Raw genomic sequence first — 17,894 nt, 5'->3', positions numbered from 1 at the left:
AGGTTATTAGCGGACAGAAGTTGCTAGCAGCTGCTGCTTCTAACCGGTTAGAACTGCCCATGTGGGAAGCTCCGGTGTTTTGGGGAACTGCAGAAAGTCCCTGGCCCGAGGCCAGGGGAGGCGGCCATTGCTGATGGAAAGTCCCCCATTGCATATGTAAAGGCTGCTTTGCATGCTATTAGCATGATGCTATAATTGCTAAGGGTTAGAGCTTGCGCGTTGAACTTCGCACCTGACCGAGCTGTTCGGACATTGGACTCCCCAAGCCAGTGGCAGCAACGCGTGGAGTTCCCGTTGCGGGTGTGTCACTTAACCTTCATTAAAGCCAATTAATTCACCTGTGTGTGTGGGCCTCGTCCTTGCAGAGCATCCAGACACGCAACATTTGGTGCAGCGAGCAGGGTGCTCTGAGGGATGATGCCGTTTTGGCCGAAGGTAGGGGATATAGGGAGGCCGTCGCTGTCCCTACAGCGCATACCCAGGTGGCCCCAGACGGAGCACTGGGGGGCCGGTTGTGCGAATCATGGCAGGGTGGACTGCCCCTGCCGAAAGGCCAGAGTTTCGGCAGGCGGCCGGTGTCACGCCCGCACAGCTGGCAGAGACGCTGCAGCGACTGCAGGTGGACCGGCGCCCCAGGGCGGAGCGGCGCGGTATAGGGGAGCTAGGATGGCTCCTCCTAACCACCCTCCGAGCCCAGGATGAGGAGGTGCTCCGCTTGCAGCAGGCCCTGGAGGGGAAAATGCAGGAGTGCATGGCTCAGGCAGAGGCTCGCGCCGTGGCACAGGCTGTCGTCACCTCCCAGGCAGAGCGTGCCCAGGAGCTGACAAGACAGTGTGAGGTGTTGATGGCCCGGGTGGCCAACCGGCGGCGGCTTAAGCAGGGGCGGCAGCCGGTGACCACGGCCCAGGTTCGTGCTGTGACGGCCACTCCCTTTTGGGACCCTGAAGCCTGGGACGGGACAGTGGAGGGCTCATCCTCCTTCTCGGAAGAGGAGGAGGGTGAGCGGGAACCTCCCGTGGCTCACGCCCGTCCTGTCCAGGAGCTGAAAGCCATAGGTAATGAGATGCAGCCGGAGGTCGTGCGTAGCTACAAGACGAGTGAGTTGCAGGAGATCGTGAAGTCATTTCGCCAGGAGCCTGGGGAAGGTGTCTTGAGCTGGCTGGTGCGAGTCTGGGACAACGCAGGAAACACAGTGCTGCTCTTGTATTATGAACTGCGGCAGCTGGGGCTCATGGCACAAGATGCACAGGTACGAGCGGAGATGTCCACCCTCGGTCCCCCTGCAGAGGGGCAACCGGAATCACCATCCCTATATAGGTGGCTGGCTGAGGCTGTAGGGGTGGCCTACCCCTCAGTTGGTGAGCTGGAGGCACTGGTGAGCCCCTGGAAGATGATCTCTGAGGGGATCCAGGCGCTGCGGCAGCTAGGGATAGCTTGGGCTGTATCGACAGGGGGCACTGAGGGGCCCAACGACATGCTAGTGTCAAAGTCGATGAAGGTCGCCTTTATACGTACAGCTCCAGACGAGCTGAAGCCCTCGCTCCTTGCGGTAGTCATGGCGGCGGATGGGCGGGCTGGAGAATTAGCAGCTACCCTCATGCAATTGGGGACCGCCTTGGCCGGGGCTCGGCCTAAGGCCGTCTGAGCCGCAAAGGGCCAGCAGAGCAAAGGACAGGCTGGGAAGGGGCTGGAGAAGGGAGAAATACGAATGCCGTGAAGAGTCTTGTGGTCAGATCTTTTACAGGCAGGAGTTCCCTGAGAAGACATCGACGGGCAGCCGACGGTTGACTTGTATAAAAGCTGGATGCAGTTGCCCGCCGCCAAGCGAAGCATGGGTCCTGAAGGAGAGAAAAGTGTGGAGCAGAGCAAGCCCGCAGAGCCCTCCGCCCCGCCTGTGGAATGGCAGCTGCCCCTCTCCTACTGAGGGCATGGCGGGTCCTCCGCTCCGTGCGTGGCAGCAGCCACCTACAGGAGGGAGGCAGGGGACCAACGCCCCTATGTACCCTTAGGGATCCGCTGGCCGAGGGGAGGAGTGCAACACATGTTGGCCCTCCTGGATACTGGTGCCGAAGTCACAATCTTGCATTCCGCACAGACCCAGGGCAAGGCCGCAATGGTGAGGGGCCTGGGAGAAGCCGAGACCCCAGCATATGAGGTCGCGGTCACCTTGACCCTGGGGAAGGCCCCCCATTCCAAGCCACGGTCCTAGCAGCGGCTATCGGGGAATATATCCTGGGCATCGACGTCCTACGGGGTCGCTCGGTGGATACACAGTATGGCCTGTTTGCATTCGGTCACCCCCGGTATGTAAGTGCGGTGTGGGTGCGGGAGGTGCGGAAGCTGACGATCTTGCGGGGCGCCCCGCGTTGGGAGCCAGTAGTGCTGCCCCTCCCAACAGCCATAGTCTCCAAAAAGCAGTATCGCCTGCCTGGGGGAGAAGAGGAAATAACCCAAACGATTGACGCCTTGTTGGAAGCCCAGATAATCCGGCCCACCTTAAGTCCCTATAACAGCTCCATCTGGCCGGTGCAGAAGCCCGACGGGACGTGGCGCATGACAGTAGACTATTGGGAATTGAACAAGGTGACCCCCCCCGCTGACCGCCGTGGTACCCGACATGGTTACTTTAGTCGAGCGCGTCGTGGCCGCGGCCCAGCCATGGCATGCTGTATTGGATTTGGCTAATGCCTTCTTTTCCATAGCCATCGCCCCAAGCTGCCAGAAGCAGTTTGCATTCTCCTGCCAAGCGCGGCAGTACACCTTTTGTGTGCTGCCGCAGGGTTGGAAGCATTCCCCAACCATATGCCACCAGTTAGTCAGTGCCGATTTGGCCCAAGAGCAGTGGCCACCCCAGACCCGCCACTATCACTATATCGACGACATCATGATCTCTGGCCCCTCCCGCGATGCGGTGGCTGACGCCCTGCATGCTGCCGTGGAGGGCCTAGAGGCGAGGGGCTGGGCAGTGAATCCATAAAAGATACAAGGCCCGGCCCAAACCATGGTCTTCTTGGGCATCCTGTGGGCGGGGCCGGAGCAACAGATCCCCCAGAAGGTACGCCAAACAATACAGAGCTACCCCACGCCGCAAACCAAAAAGGAGCTACAGGCGTTTCTTGGCTTATTGGGGCTCTGGCGCGCCTTCATTCCCCACTTGGCCTTTTTGATGCGGCCCCTACATGCACTAGTGCGCAAGGCCGCGCCCTGGCAGTGGGCATGCAGTCATCAGACCGCCTTTGAGCTATGCAAAGACGCCCTGCTTACACATGCCCAGCTTCACGCCCCACAGCCGGGAGTCCCCTTTGAGTTGGAGGTTACTACAGTGGCAGACGTGGCCTCCTGGGGGCTCTGGCAGGCAGTAGGGAGCCAACAGAAAGAACCCATTGGCTTTTGGTTGTGAACGCTGAAGGGGGCAGAGCCCGGCTATACACCCTTAGAGAAACAAATCCTGGCGGTGGTATGGGCGTTGCAGGACACCAAGCGCATTACGGGTCATACACCCGTGGTGGCCCGCACGCCCATCCCCCTACGGTGTTGGGTGAGGGAGGACCCTGCCCAGACTCAGACTGGGGTCGCTCAGAATGCTACCCACTTTAAGTGGAAGGGCTATTTGCAGCAACGTATGTTGCTCGGCCAGCCCTCCATTTCCACCCCCCATGCTGTGTTACTGGGGGCGCTTACCTTTGAGCATGCACCCTCTCTCACAGACGAGTTGCCACCAGTGGACGAGCCTGTGCCCACCTCCCCGGTGGGAGAGGCCCCCCCCCCGTGGATCAATTGCCTGCAGAAGACCGAGAATATGCCTGGTTCACGGACGGATCAGTGGCATACACCGCACATGGTACTCGGCAATGGAGGGCGGTAGCATATGCCCCCTACGCAGATGTGGTGGCGATGGCCAGTGGCACCGCTGGCTCCAGCCAATGGGCGGAGCTCAGGGTGGCTACGCTTGCAATTGCAGAGTCCCCGCCCCGGGCATACCTCTACACAGACAGTTGGGTTGTGTACAAAGGCCTTCGAGCCTGGGTGACCTCTTGGGAGGCCAAGAGGTGGGAATTGGCAGGCTGACCCCTGTGGGGGACTGGCTTATGGCAGCAGCTCCTCGACCACGCTCGGCAGGCCTCCTTGGCTGTGCGGCATGTCGAAGCTCACACCAAAGCCCAAACCGATGAGGCTTGGTGGAATGCGGCCGCGGACGACTTGGCCAGAGGGGAAGTTGTCCAACTGGCCAAGCGGTACCACGAGGAGGGGGGCCACCGGGGAGCTCGTGCTACACAGTATGCGGCCCTATGGCAAGGCACTGCCCTACCCCTATTGGCCTGCCGTACGGCTCGGGCGGGCTGTCCAATTTGCTCCCGACTAGCACCTATTGCTCTGCCAGAGCCAGCTGGTCATATCCATTGTGCTATAGGCCCCTGTCAAGACTGGCAGGTTGACTATATAGGCCCCCTGCCGCCCGAGCGGCGCTGGCAGTACATCTTTACAGCAGTAGATATGTATACTGGGGTGCTGTTCATGCATCTAAGTGCCACCGCAGCAGCAACGACCACGCTGACAGCCTTGCAGCAGCTGTGCTCTCGGTATGGGACCCCCTGGACCATGCAGAGCGACCAGGGGACCCATTTTACAGCCCAAGCAGTCAGGACCTGGGCTGCCGATGTGGCGATAGATTGGCACTTTCATCTCCCCTACACGCCAACAGCAAGTGGCCTTATAGAGCATCTTAATGGATTGCTGAAAGACCAGATCCGCTGTCTCACACCCACCCACACCCTGCAAGGCTGGGCGGGGGTGCTGGAGCAGGCCGTTTGGCTCTTAAATAACTGGCACTTGGGGGGAGGCCAGACACCCTTACAACGCCTCACCACACCGCCCCACGTTCCGGTACAGCTGCGGGTAGACCTGAAACACACCCCTGGGGTTCTTGATGCAGCGCAAGGGGTGGTGACCCTTTACGCTGTATATTCTACCACCTTGCAAATGCAACAAACAATAGCCCCTTGGGCTGCCCAGGCACAGCTGGGATGTGAGCCCCCTTGTTTGTTTTGTGTTTCGCGAGTACGCGAGGGCCTTAGGTTGTACCCCCCGTACTGGTTGAGCGCAGAGCGCTCTCTTGCATTGCTTTCCTGTACTAACGAGGGTGCAGGGACGCTGCAATGGGAGCGAGGGGAGGCCCTCTGTAACCTTATTCCCTACCCCCCACAGATCTTGTGAGCTGCGATTCCAGTGATTCAAAATGGCACGTCCTGGAAAGTGTATGGTGGACCTTGCCACAGCAAGAGCCGCGAGCAGCTGTAGTCCTGGCAACGGGAGAGGGCTGGGCTGTCGTACTACCGGAAGGGGACGATGGCCCTCGCATGGCGTCGCTCTCGCGACTTTCACGGCACTCCTTGTGAGAAGCATGGCAGTCCCAGCGGCAAGCGCCCCTGCCAACGCATGGGTGATATTGGCGCAGACAGCCATTAATGCAACATCTTTTTGTCTCCCCAAGGTGCATGCTGTGGGGGCCGTGATGGAAATTTGCTTTATTGGTGTCAGTGCTACCCCGAATGCACTACAAACCAAGCAGTATACAAGTTTCCCAAGGCCCATGACATACAAAGAGTTATATATGTTATGCACGGCAAAAGCCGTACGTGATGCTAGTATCCTTTTCGCCTGGCTAATGTTACCCCAGCGGACACCATTTTCGGAATGCTACACGCACTAAAGTAGACCTTACAAATGTGGAGTTGAGGTGTCAGAATAAGATTGAGATTTCCTTTGCTACGGGGCATTGCAAATTGCCTGCCGGGTGGTTTTTGTTGTGTGGGCGGGTTGCATATACGTATATTCCTGCCAATAGTGATGGGGGACCATGCACCATTGGCCGAGTAACCCTCCGATGGTTCAACATCCCCAGGCAAATTATGCTCGCCGCCGACAGAGCACTATTCTTTTAGATTCTAGTTGTAAAGCCGAAGTAACCCTCTACTCGGAGGGAAGAGTGGCAGCTTTATTGTTTTCCCTAGTGGGCACCCCAGGCATGGTAGCGCATAATTATCATGCAGTTCCCACCTTGCTTGCACTGTGGCTAAGTCTCTTAATTTGACTTCCACGGTTGTAGCTTTGCTTGCACAAGAATTAGGTGAAGTACGTCAGGGTATGTTGCAAAATTGCTTAGCTATTGATTATATGTTATTGCGACATGGGCATTTATGCAAGGATTTTGCTGGTATGTGTTGCTTTAATATTACAGATGCTGGAGCTGATATAGTGGTGGAGTTGTGAGAATTGCGCCATTTAGCAGAAGGCATTGGCCAGCAAGACGGGGATTCTTGGCTGTGGTCCTGGCTCACATCCCTTCGTGGTTGGGCAGCACATCTTGTTCAGGGCTTGTGCATCGGCCTTATCGGGATTTTAAGTTTGTATGCAGGATGTGGTTTGTGCAGCTTGTGCTGTATGTGCAGCCGCTTGAGTGGCAGCCGGCGTTGTAGTTTAATTCATGCCGACTCCACTTGGTCCCTGGCACCTCCGAGTGCCTCTGAGAGTTGGGACTATTGGCCCGCAGCTCCCCCTGTCCCTGCGGACACCACTCACCCCCTGGAATGCCTACGGGCACTTGAGAAAGCGAGGGGAGGAATGTAGGGGACCCCGGAAGACATTGTTACGGTTTAAGCTAGGGCCTGCGCTTTCTCAAGGAGAGGTTATTAGCGGACAGAAGTTGCTAGCAGCTGCTGCTTCTAACTGGTTAGAACTGCCCTGTGTGGGAAGCCCCGGTGTTTTTGGGAACTGCAGAAAGTCCCTGGCCTGGAGGCGGCCATTGCTGATGGAAAGTCCCCCATTGCGTATGTAAAGGCTGCTTTGCATGCTATTAGCATGATGCTATAATTGCTAAAGGTTAGAGCTTGCGCGTTGAACTTCGCACCTGACCGAGCTGTTCGGACGTTGGACTCCCCAAGCCAGTGGCAGCAACGCGTGGAGTTCCCATTGCGAGTGTGTCACTTAACCTTCATTAAGCCAATTAATTCACCTGTGTGTGTGGGCCTCATCATTGCAGAGCATCCAGACACACAACAGTTTGTTAATAGTCTTTACCAGCTTCAGGTTCCTTTCTACTGGTGGCGTTTCAATTCACAACACCGTTCAGGTGTACCTCAGTTTCCCCTCTTCCAGATGGAGTTTTGGTCACAACCACACTCAGAACTGTCTCAGTTTCCCATTGACTCCATTGCTCTGTAAATGTCTTACAATTCAGCTATTGTACACAGACTCATTTGCAATGAACTGAAAAAAATCAAGAGTGCAAAATCAAATCACCATCTGGGTGGCTCTGGCCTATACATAATACACTCTCTCTCCTACCTGGAGAGATGTGTGGACCACAATTTAATCTTCAGCAATCAAGGATTTAGACTCTTTTCTGTTATCTTGAAGAGGCTTGTCAGCAAACTTGGATATGGAGCCCCAATTCAAATAATCGTAATTTTGCCAACAGAGCCTGGTAATTGGCAACTCTCTCTCTTCCTCTCTCTCTCACATGCACATTGCTAAATCACATTTTCTCATAACTTCAGATTCCAGACAAATGAAATCCCCCAACAAAATAATCAAGCCAAGCCAAATTGATCTCTTTAGTGGATCAATAGCAGCTTAACTGAAATGGATTGGGGAGCTTATCAGACTTGATGTAGTAAAACACTAATAAGATTACTTCCAATTCACATGTATAGAACTAAATTTTCAGCACAAATTGATCTGATTACCAAGGATGAATGGTCACCTTTAATAATGGATTAAGGCTCTAAAGAATCCCCTTTCTATACAAAGAGTATGTTTTCCTCTTTTATTCCTGTAGATTGTATGCTTCTTAATGTTATATTCCTTCTGCTTTTTTTAATAATTGTATTATAGAAATGTTTCAGCATGCTGTGATTCTGTAATTTGGTTAGTGAGGGATTTGTATATAAAAATCTCCCATGGCATGATTCCCATCCCAATACATTTACTTCAGTAGGTTCAGAAAACAAACTAAACGCCAGGTTCTTCCCTGCTTTACAATGAGTAATACTTGACACTGGGCCACTGGCAAAGCAAGGTACTACTTAATGAGCCAGCTCCCCAACTGCTGTAAATCAGCAGAGCTTCATTGACTTCATGACATAATGAACACACAATAATAATAATAAATCTTTAAGTCCGTAATTTCACCCATTTGCACAGAGGTATAGTTTGGTAAATTGTATATAAAGTGACTGAGACGCCCTTTCTGGAGTTCTAACATTTGCAAACAGTTGATTGGCATACAAACCTTCAGAGTCAAGTCAGTGCAAGACTACACCTGATATTTCCATTGGCAAATAGAGTTCCAGGGATGAAGGTAATGTTGTGTATTCTGGGGCTTGTGTACACTGTAGCACATTGGACCTAAATCCTATAACCTAGCATTTCTGGATTCTGTTATACCTTGACATTTCTCCAGAAAGATTAATTCCCCAGAGGTTTCCCAATGAGATTCCCTAATGAGGGAAAAGATTATACCCCAACCTCCATTCCCTTGGGATAGAGACAAGAAGCTCCTTAGGCCGTCTCAGGGCTGGACTACATTTTCCACTATGTGCTTTGGTCATGCAGGTCCACAGTGGTTCAACCAGAGGCAAAACAACTGTGCATCATGGGAGATATAATCCAGACAGGGAGTTAAGCGTATAGAGGAGAACTGGGACATGAGGCATCCATGAGGTACTATGGAAGCTCAAGCAGCCACAGATTTGTAGAAAACTGACCTAAAACAAAACATTTCAATTTGGTTCAATAAATCAAAATGTTTTGATTCAAGTCAACCTGACTCAACAAAAAAATTTCATTTAGATTTTCAAAATGGGAAATTAAATTATTTTACCAACATTGACATTTTCACACAGAAATGTTGATTTTGTGGAAGCTGCATTTGTCCTCAAAAAACAATTTGATGGAAAATTCCCAACCATTTCTTCTCAAAAATCAATTCTCCTCTCTATTGCTCACTTCTGAATATGTAGCATTTTGTGATGAACCCTATCAATTCACACTGTTTTTGCTGGCATGGAGTATAGGAAAAGAGAGAGAGACTCTGGGGCAGGAAAGGCTGCAGGAACCATGACTAAAGCTGGTGGATCTATAGGAGACCAGATCATTGTATATGGATGCCCTGTGACTCTACACCAGCTCTGTCCTGTTGGGGCTTCCCCGTTTCTCTGACAGTGCAACTCCATCCCATTTCTCCTGGTTGCAGCTATCCCCAGAGCCCTAGCAGTCTGGCTCAAAAGGAAAGATAATACAGCCCAGAGTTGGAAATAATGAAAACAAGAAAGAAAGAGAAGGGATTTGCAAAAGCTTTTGCCATTTTTTCAAGGTTGGGCCTCCTGCCCTCACCAAATTTGAAATATTTCAACCTACCCATCTGATCCCCTATGGTATCTCATCCAGGGAGTTGCAGGAATATATGCATCTCCCTAGGCTCTGCCCCCACCCCATTCACACCTCCACCAGCCAAGAGAAATCTCCACCTCTTCATCTCCTCCTCCCCCATACATCTTGAAGTGTCCTCTGTCAATCACGGCCTAAGTGTGAAAAACTGGCTCAAACCAAATACTGGAGTCTCAATCAGGTATGTTATTGCAAGAAGTCCATTTTAAAAGTTATCTGTAACTAAATCAAGACAAATGCAAGTTGTAGAGACCAGCATTGGGCGTCCTTTGGTTAAATATAACCAATGAAGAGACGTTTAAAACTAGACACTATTTTAAGGAATCAGAGAGCACTGCTACACCTATCACAGACTCTGTAGTCATGATACACAGCATATAAAAATATAGGAAGCTTAGAGAAAACAGCTTCCACTCCAAATGAAATCAGGAACCACTCACCCAGATGGCTCCTTTATGCTTAGACATCCATCAAATGAGTTATATTTTGCCCTACTGAGTTGCAAATCTCAGTAAATAGCAAGTTATTGACAGATCATTAACATGCTATCAATTTTTGTAGTAGTTTACAATGTGTTTCCAAGGGAGTGTACATTGTACTTTGGCTTGTCTATGACATGTTCCACATTTCCTCAAGTCACAACAACTTCCTTGAATCTGGTGCACATAGTTGGTGTGTTACTTCTTGGTTTACAGAGACCTACAGTGGCATCCAAAGAAAAGGAAAAATATCTTATTTTCTTTGCTTTCTTTTTTAAACATATACTGGGGAGGGGGGGAACCTAAGCATGTTAACAGATCTGGTATAGCTTTACCTCTTCTCTGGTCCAACTGGCAGTCATATAGCTTTGAGAGAAAATGCTGAAGTGAACTATTAGAGTCTTTCAGTCATAAGAAAACATGATACAATACACCATGAAATGGTTTATACCTAGAAATGAAAAAAAAGTTAACTATTTAAACATCAATATTATGGGATTTTTCTTTATACTGACAAATTCTAATTCACTGCATATAACTTCTCTAGATTTCCTGAACAGGACAGGCTTTCTGTTATAAGCTGTTATGGCACAATGTCTATTAGAATCTACAAATAATTTTGACACCAGTACATTCTGCGGTGATTTGCTATGCTTTTTGCCATAGAAGCCAAAGGAATATATTGTATAGAGACATTCAGCTCCAAAGAGATCTATGTATATAAAAATAACAGGGTGGGAAACTTTTAATATTAATGTTAGAGGGCTTTCCCTTCACCCTTTCCCCTGGGTCTTGTCACGCAAACAGAAAACAGAAGACCAGAAGTCCGAGGTGCTGGTAATGCAATGTTTATTGGGGTTAGTTTCCAGGAAGCACGTCCATGACTCTGACATTGCAGAGCCTTGTTTCCCAGTGTCCCGTTCTCCTCCACTTCTTAGAAGGCATAATTTTACCTGAAATGCATGCTCTCGGTGACACCCCTTACAATTCATGGTCATGTTCTGTTTTTGGGGGTTGTGAGTCTGGGGTCTTTGTCCCACCTCTTTTGTATCCCATGGAAGGGGTAAGGAATGTGGTTGTGCTACGGTCAGGGACAGGCATTTCTTTGGCCTTTTAGTGTTTTATACCTTCCCCCCAATCCTCCTTGCCCCTCCCAACTGGTTGCCATGAGATAGGAGTTGAGGCAGTAAGTCTACTTCCACCGTGCCCAGTAATACTTTAACTGTTCTTATCTCTTCCCATTATACTAACACACACATCTGGCTAGGCAGAAGCAACATACACAGTGTCTTTGTCCTTTATTTACACATATAAGTTAGGATCTCTTTGTCCACACATATTAGTAAGGATACAAGTGTATGACGAATCAAATGGGCAAACAAGACCTAAAATTCGATCTCAGGCGGAAGTACAGGCCAGAATCCGACACTGTCACTAGCACGCCTAACAATTAACATAAAATACATTCAATAATATTAAAAGTTCAGATTTTAACAAAGCATAATACCAAGCCCTTTCAAATTGTTAATATAAAATATTATTTTAAGAATAATAATTAGTAAAGTTAAATTTGTATGGGGTTTAAAATCAAGCTCGAAGACACAGAAGTTGGCCTTCTCAATGAATTTTTTTCCAAAGAAGGTGTTCTTCCACTAAACAGCAATACCTAAGGGTATGGCTATACTTGCAGCTGTACAGTGCTGGTTGTTAAACCTGTCTTCGTACAGCTGAGTAGGGAAAGCACTGCAATCTGGCCACACTGACAGCTACCAGAGCACTGTCGTGGCCACATTTGCAGCATCTGCACCAGCATTGGGAGCAGTGCATTATGGGCAGCTATCCCAGCGTTCAAGTGGCTGCAACGTGCTTTTCAAAAGAGGGGGGTGGGGTGGAGTGTGACAGGGAGCATGGGGGAGAGAGAGAGAGTGGATTTTTGGAGCTGACACTCTGTCAGCAGCTGCCTTGCAAGTTCCAACCCGTTCACTGAAAGCAAATAGCCCTCTTTGTTCTTTTCCTCACAGACCAGATAAGCAGCCTCCCCTAAACGGATGCCCACCCTCCCTCCCACACGCCGTGCTGCTTCCCTCCTCAAGCCCCTTCCTTCCCCTCTCTTCAAGCAAACACTAGCTGTGGGCATTCCAAAGGGAGCTCATTCACAGCAGTAGCCGTGTTTATTTTTTTGATAAGCAGCTCCGGGATCCCCGAGTTCACAACAAAACAAACAGAGGCATCACAACAAAACAAAGAGTGTTATCTTTACTTAAAAGCATTATGGGAAGCTTCTGGAGATCAGTTACAGCATAGTAAGATTATTCTCTGTTTACACTGACACCCCAGCGCTGCAGTAACAGCGCTATTCTCTTTATTCCTCACGTGGAGGTGGAGTACAACCAGCGCTGTAGCCAGGGAGATACAGCGCTGTATGTGCCTTGCCAGTGTGGACAGGGAGTGAGTTACAGCACTGTAAAGCCACCAACAGTGCTGTAACTCTCAAGTGTAGCCAAGGCCTAAGAAAAACCTGTAGACAATAGGAAAGGAGGCTGCATACTAAGCAAATTGGAATGATACTGAGGATCTCTGACAGAAAGACAACTGGAAACCACAGACAGGACTCTAAACATTACTAATTGATAAACATGGAGATAATGAAGGCCAGACAAAATTGAAGAGATATAAAATGTCCTGGACCATATCAGCTGAATGGGAATTGTTGCTTGGAAAACCCATTAGATGTGGCACATTATAATATATGGCAAAACCAGCTAAAATAGAGTTACAGTAATCAATTCCTGAAACAACAGAAACAAACATTAAAAAGCAAGAGTATTTTGATAGTGATCAGACCTAAGTTTTATGAATGAAGAGAAAGGAGTTTCTGGTTAATGTAAAATCCATAATCATGCCTATATCTCAGACAACTGAGATAGCTCAGTGTGGGGAGGAATAGCTCAGTGGCCTGAGCGTTGGCCTGCTAAACCCAGGCTTGTGAGTTTAATCCTTGAGGGACTCATTTAGGGATCTGAGCCAAAATCTGTCTGGGGATTAGTCATGCCTTGAGCAGGAGGTTGGACTAGATAACCTCCTGACATCCCTTCCAACCCTGATAGTCTGTGAACCTTTGGTCTACTGAACATTACCAAGGCATAAATTGTACTCAGTACACTAGTTAGTAAAAGACTAGTCTCATTTTTTTCAGCTTCAAATAGAGATACTTCCCACAGATTAAATTTAGAATGACAGAATGTATAGTCAAAACTTTCAAAAGTGCTGTTAGCAGACTGAGCTTTTGAGTGTGCACTTTGAGACCTTAAGCTTCATTTTGAAAAAATGAGAATCTAATGCTCCACTTAAACTCAACAGGCCTGCTGGTATGTAGCTCCTCTGATAATCAAGGCCAAAACATCTCAAGTGGAACACCCAAAACAGAAGCAACCAAATTCAGTGGCCATTTTTGAAAATTTATTTTTGTTACTTTATAGTAAAAATTTAAAACTGAGATGTCATGACAAGAGCTGGATGACTAATGCAAAAACTTTGTGAAATGACTTTCTATGACCATTTGAGCAAACCAATTGTTCATATTTTTACAAAAAGTGAATTTTACTAATCAATTCATGAAATAGAAACTATATCATGTGACTTATTTGACCAATCACAAGCACCACTGTTCAGATTTAGAATGTTTGTTATCAAATTTAAAAATTCAAAATGATATTAAATAAATTTGAACAACAGCTAAATTCCAGGCAGTAAAAATCTGTTCACAGATATTTTATTAGCAGAAAAACAAGAGATAATTCTATCAAATAATTTATTCTGAGTTATTTGCTTCCATAGTTATGATGAAATATGGCAAGGAATGAATTAGTACCATACACACTAGTACTAGACAGTGTTGCCAAGAGTCCTTCAAAGAGTGTAGTTTCATCTGCATTCACATTGAAAGGTTCGTATCCTTCAAAAGGAAGATCATCAGCTGTAATTTGTACTTTGTTAGAGATCCTTGATGACTGGAACCAAGATTCCCTCCTCATGGCAACTGAGGTAGCCATGAATCTAAAAGCTATGTCAGCAGCATCAAGGGCTACCTGGAGAGATGTGTGGACCACAATTTAATCTTCAGCAATCAAGGATTTAGACTCTTTTCTGTTATCTTGAAGAGGCTTGTCAGCAAACTTGGATATGGAGCCCCAATTCAAATAATCGTAATTTTGCCAACAGAGCCTGGTAATTGGCAATTCTTATTTCAGGACTTGATGTAGAATCATTTTTTCCTTCCAAATAAATATGGTGTCTGGGGCTCTTTGTCTCAAGGTGATGCTTTCTGTTGGTTTTTTCTAGCTTTAGCCACTGAGACAACTATTGATCCAGGCATGGAGTGAATGTAAAATTGCCTGAAGCCCTGGGATATCATTTGGTAGTAACAGTCAGCTTTTTTTTATGTTGGTGCCAAAGAAGCAGGTGTCTGCCAAAGCAACTTACCTAAATCTTCATACCCCTTGTTGATCGGCATTGCAAGATGTTTCGGAACAGATGTGTGAAAGATGTTCAGGCGCTTGTGTGATATTTTTCCTGGACCACCTCCATTTGGATCTCCAGTGTCTTCATAGCAGGGCTGGGACATTTTGTAGTTATCGGGGGTTGAGGTAGATGCTGCAGGTCTCATAGTCTCATCAAGAGATAAGATGTGTGCTAGGATTCGGTCTTCCTCTGCCTGTGATTCCTCATCAGAACCGTGACTGGTCTGGTCAGCTGGTAGTGGAGCCAACTGGGCTAGCTGTAATATCCTTTTGTAAGGTGGAGGAGAAGAGGGGGTGGATACCAGGGAGTACTATCCCTTTTCAGGCGCCTGTGTCTAGGGTAATAGGGATAAGCCCTCAACTACTTCTCTAGGGTATACTGGCCTGAATATCTAGACCCCGGAAAACAAACTAGTGATACCTTCCCTACTTCACTATTATTGTCATCTGTGTTAGATAGATTGCAGGCAGAGTGTGCCTACCTTGGCTATAATCACACCTTCTCCTGCAGTGCAGACAGATCGTGAGAGGCAAGAGTGGTCACTCTGACTTTGTGTCCTCAGTTGGAAGCATAAAGGACTCTCAGGGCCCCCAACAGAGTCCGAAAGAATCCAAACTTAAGTGCACTGACTGCATATGCAGCAAGAGCAGGATTTTCAAAAGCGTTCAACATTGGCCTACCTTGACTTTTGTTTGAATCCAACAGTAAGGCTCCCACTGAGAGTCAAATTAAGCCAAGACTGTGCAGTTTAGAAATTGCCACCAAATGAAAGTAAAGGCCTGATCCTGTAGGTTCTGAAGTCAATTGGTTGACTTCAGTGGGTGCAGGATTGCTCTTACTTTACAAATCACACCTCCAGTTTCGCCCAGTTTGTCAGAATTGACCCATCCACTCTGATTCCACTGCTGTGGCAACAGACTGCTGCTGCCCCTGCACAGACACTCAAGCAGCCTTCTGGCAGTGAACACATTAATATCAGAGCCTTCACTCCAAAGTTATGGCAGCATAGTTCTCTAGCTGCATTTCATTTGCTATTTCCCTGTAGACAGTAGCCTACAGTTCACAATTAGTGTACAGAATGCTGATACTTGTATGTTTCCTCCATCTGTAACTCTACCCATCCCTACACACACACACACACACACACACACTCACACACACACACACACACACACATCTAATTTGGCTGGAGAAAAAGGTTTTATAACAGCCTGGAGGATTGTGTTTTATTTTTAAATGTTTACAGCAGAACTTTGGAAACATGCATGTGATTTGGAAGAAAAGGAATTTAATACAAAACTCATATTTCAGCTGCCCTCCTAACACTGCCACTTACCCTTCAGAAATGGTTTTATTGATTCTGATTATTTGCAAATGAAATAAGTATTCATGAAAGAGCCCAGACTGATCGCCTTAGAGACTGATGGCCTGATTTAGGTCCAGAACACAATTAGCACAAGCTGTGGCAGGATAAACTCTGCAGTGCTGCCCCACCAATGTGCCACAAAGCTTTTCTGGAAAGATTAGCTTCAGTTGTAATTTGGTAGGGATTCTGGCTCTGATCTAGCAAAACATTTACACATATGCTTAAAGTTAAGCACATGAGAATTCCCATTGACTTCAATAGGATTATTCACATGCTTAAAGCTAAGCATATGCTGGATAGGGTCATCTATAGCCAGCCATTCTCTGCAGCAACTACCATATGGATGCCACTTAGTGCCAATTGTGAAGTTAGTATGATGACTTTCAGTTGCTGTCAACATAGTCTGGATTCAAACCAATGATCTAGAGTCAAAAAGCTCCTTATTATATTACCTGAACAGTTCAGTCCTTGATTTCATCCATTTTAATTCCAACCGTGAAATGAAATAAAGAAATTAGGTGTTAGCAGATGGTTGTCACACAGTATTTGCTAATGTTGAGAAATCTGATAAATATTGTACACACAGAGCATAGAAAACTTATTGCACTGTACTATACTGGAAAAAATGTAGATGAATAGGTATATTACTAGGGCCCTACCAAATTCATGGCCATGAAAATCACATCATGACAGTGAAATCTGGTCTTTTGGGTCCTTTTTATTCTAAACAGTTTTAACAGGGGACACCAGCATTTCTCAAATTGGGGGTCCTGACCCAAAAGGGAGTTGCATGGGGGGGTGTTACAAGGTTATTTTGGGGGGGGTCTGCAGTATTGCCACCCTTATTTCTGCGCTGCCTTCAGAGCTGAGCGTCAGCTATTGGCTGGCTTAGAAGTAAGAGTGCAAAAGCAGCACAGAAGTAAGAGCAGCAATATCTTACCATGCCACCCTTACTTCTGCATTGCTGACTTCAGACCTGGGTGGCCAAAGACTGCGGCTGCTGAGGGCCCAGCTCTGTGGGCAGCAATGCCAAAGTAAAGGTGGCAATACTATACCATGCCAACCTTACTTCTGCGCTGCTGCTAGCGGCAACTGTGTCTTCAGAGCTGGGCTCCTGGCCAGCAGCCACCGCTCTCCAACTGCCCAGCTCTGAAGGCAGCACCGTCGCCAGCAGCAGTGCAGAAGGAAGGAGGCATGGTATGGTATTGCCACTCTTACTTCAGTGCTGCTGAAGTTAGGGTGGCAATACTGCAAACCCCCTCTCCAATAACCTTGCAACACTCCCCCACCACCAACTCCTTTCAGATTTAAATAGCAGAAATCATGAAATTTACAATTTAAAAATCCTAAAAATCCTATGGCTGTGAAATTGACCAAAATGGACCATGAATTTGGTAGGGCCCTAAGGGCCAAATTTTCAAATGGGCCTCAGAATTTGTGTACATGCACCCACAGCGCATATATATATATATATGAAGTAGAATCAGGATTTCTGCATTCACCTGGAATGTACATTTACTTTTTGTGCATGCCTCCATTTGTTTGAGTAAAACTCATGTGCACATTTGTGTGGTTTGAAAATTTGGCCCTAACCATTCTCACAAAAATCCATGTGTTTTGGACCTTTACTCCTTTTTAATTCTCTCTGCCCTCTTGTGTCATGTTGCACCAAGTTCAGAATCCCACCCTAAATTTTGTGCATGATTTAGTATATTTAGTAAATTCACTAGAAGCTGGTACAGTTCATTATTAGTAGAGATAAACAGGTGCAAACAATACCCATCACCAACTGGTGTTTGTAGTATCTCCCAAAATTATCCACAGTCAGTGTGAACCTTCCTATGTTGTAATGTCATTGCTGGACCTTTCACTTAAAATTAAACAAAATCATATAGTGGAACTAAGCATAAAGTTGTTTATTTTAATCATTTTTATTAAATATTACTGCAGAGGTAAAATGTAGGTTTACCTGCAGGCCTTTGAACAAGTACTCACTATTGTTTTGGCTCTTTACTAGTATTTCCCTTTTATTAAAATTATCGATACAAAAGGTTGATGGGCCATTATTGCTTGATAATTTA

General features: G+C 47.4%; 1 protein-coding gene across 1 annotated transcript; it reads left to right on the top strand.

Moving 5' to 3' along the window:
- The first annotated feature begins 523 nt into the window (after positions 1-523).
- LOC115652683 (Friend virus susceptibility protein 1-like) lies at positions 524-1,645 on the top strand. Its single transcript, XM_030565075.1, has one exon. The coding sequence runs from the start codon at positions 524-526 to the stop codon at positions 1,643-1,645; it is 1,122 nt and encodes a 373-aa protein (XP_030420935.1).
- The last annotated feature ends 16,249 nt before the right edge of the window (positions 1,646-17,894 follow it).

Source organism: Gopherus evgoodei, chromosome 5 (genome assembly GCF_007399415.2).
Source record: "Gopherus evgoodei ecotype Sinaloan lineage chromosome 5, rGopEvg1_v1.p, whole genome shotgun sequence".
Lineage (NCBI taxonomy): Eukaryota > Metazoa > Chordata > Testudines > Testudinidae > Gopherus > Gopherus evgoodei.
The sequence above is the reverse complement of the archived record's forward strand: the minus strand, read 5'-3'. Positions and strand labels throughout refer to the sequence as shown.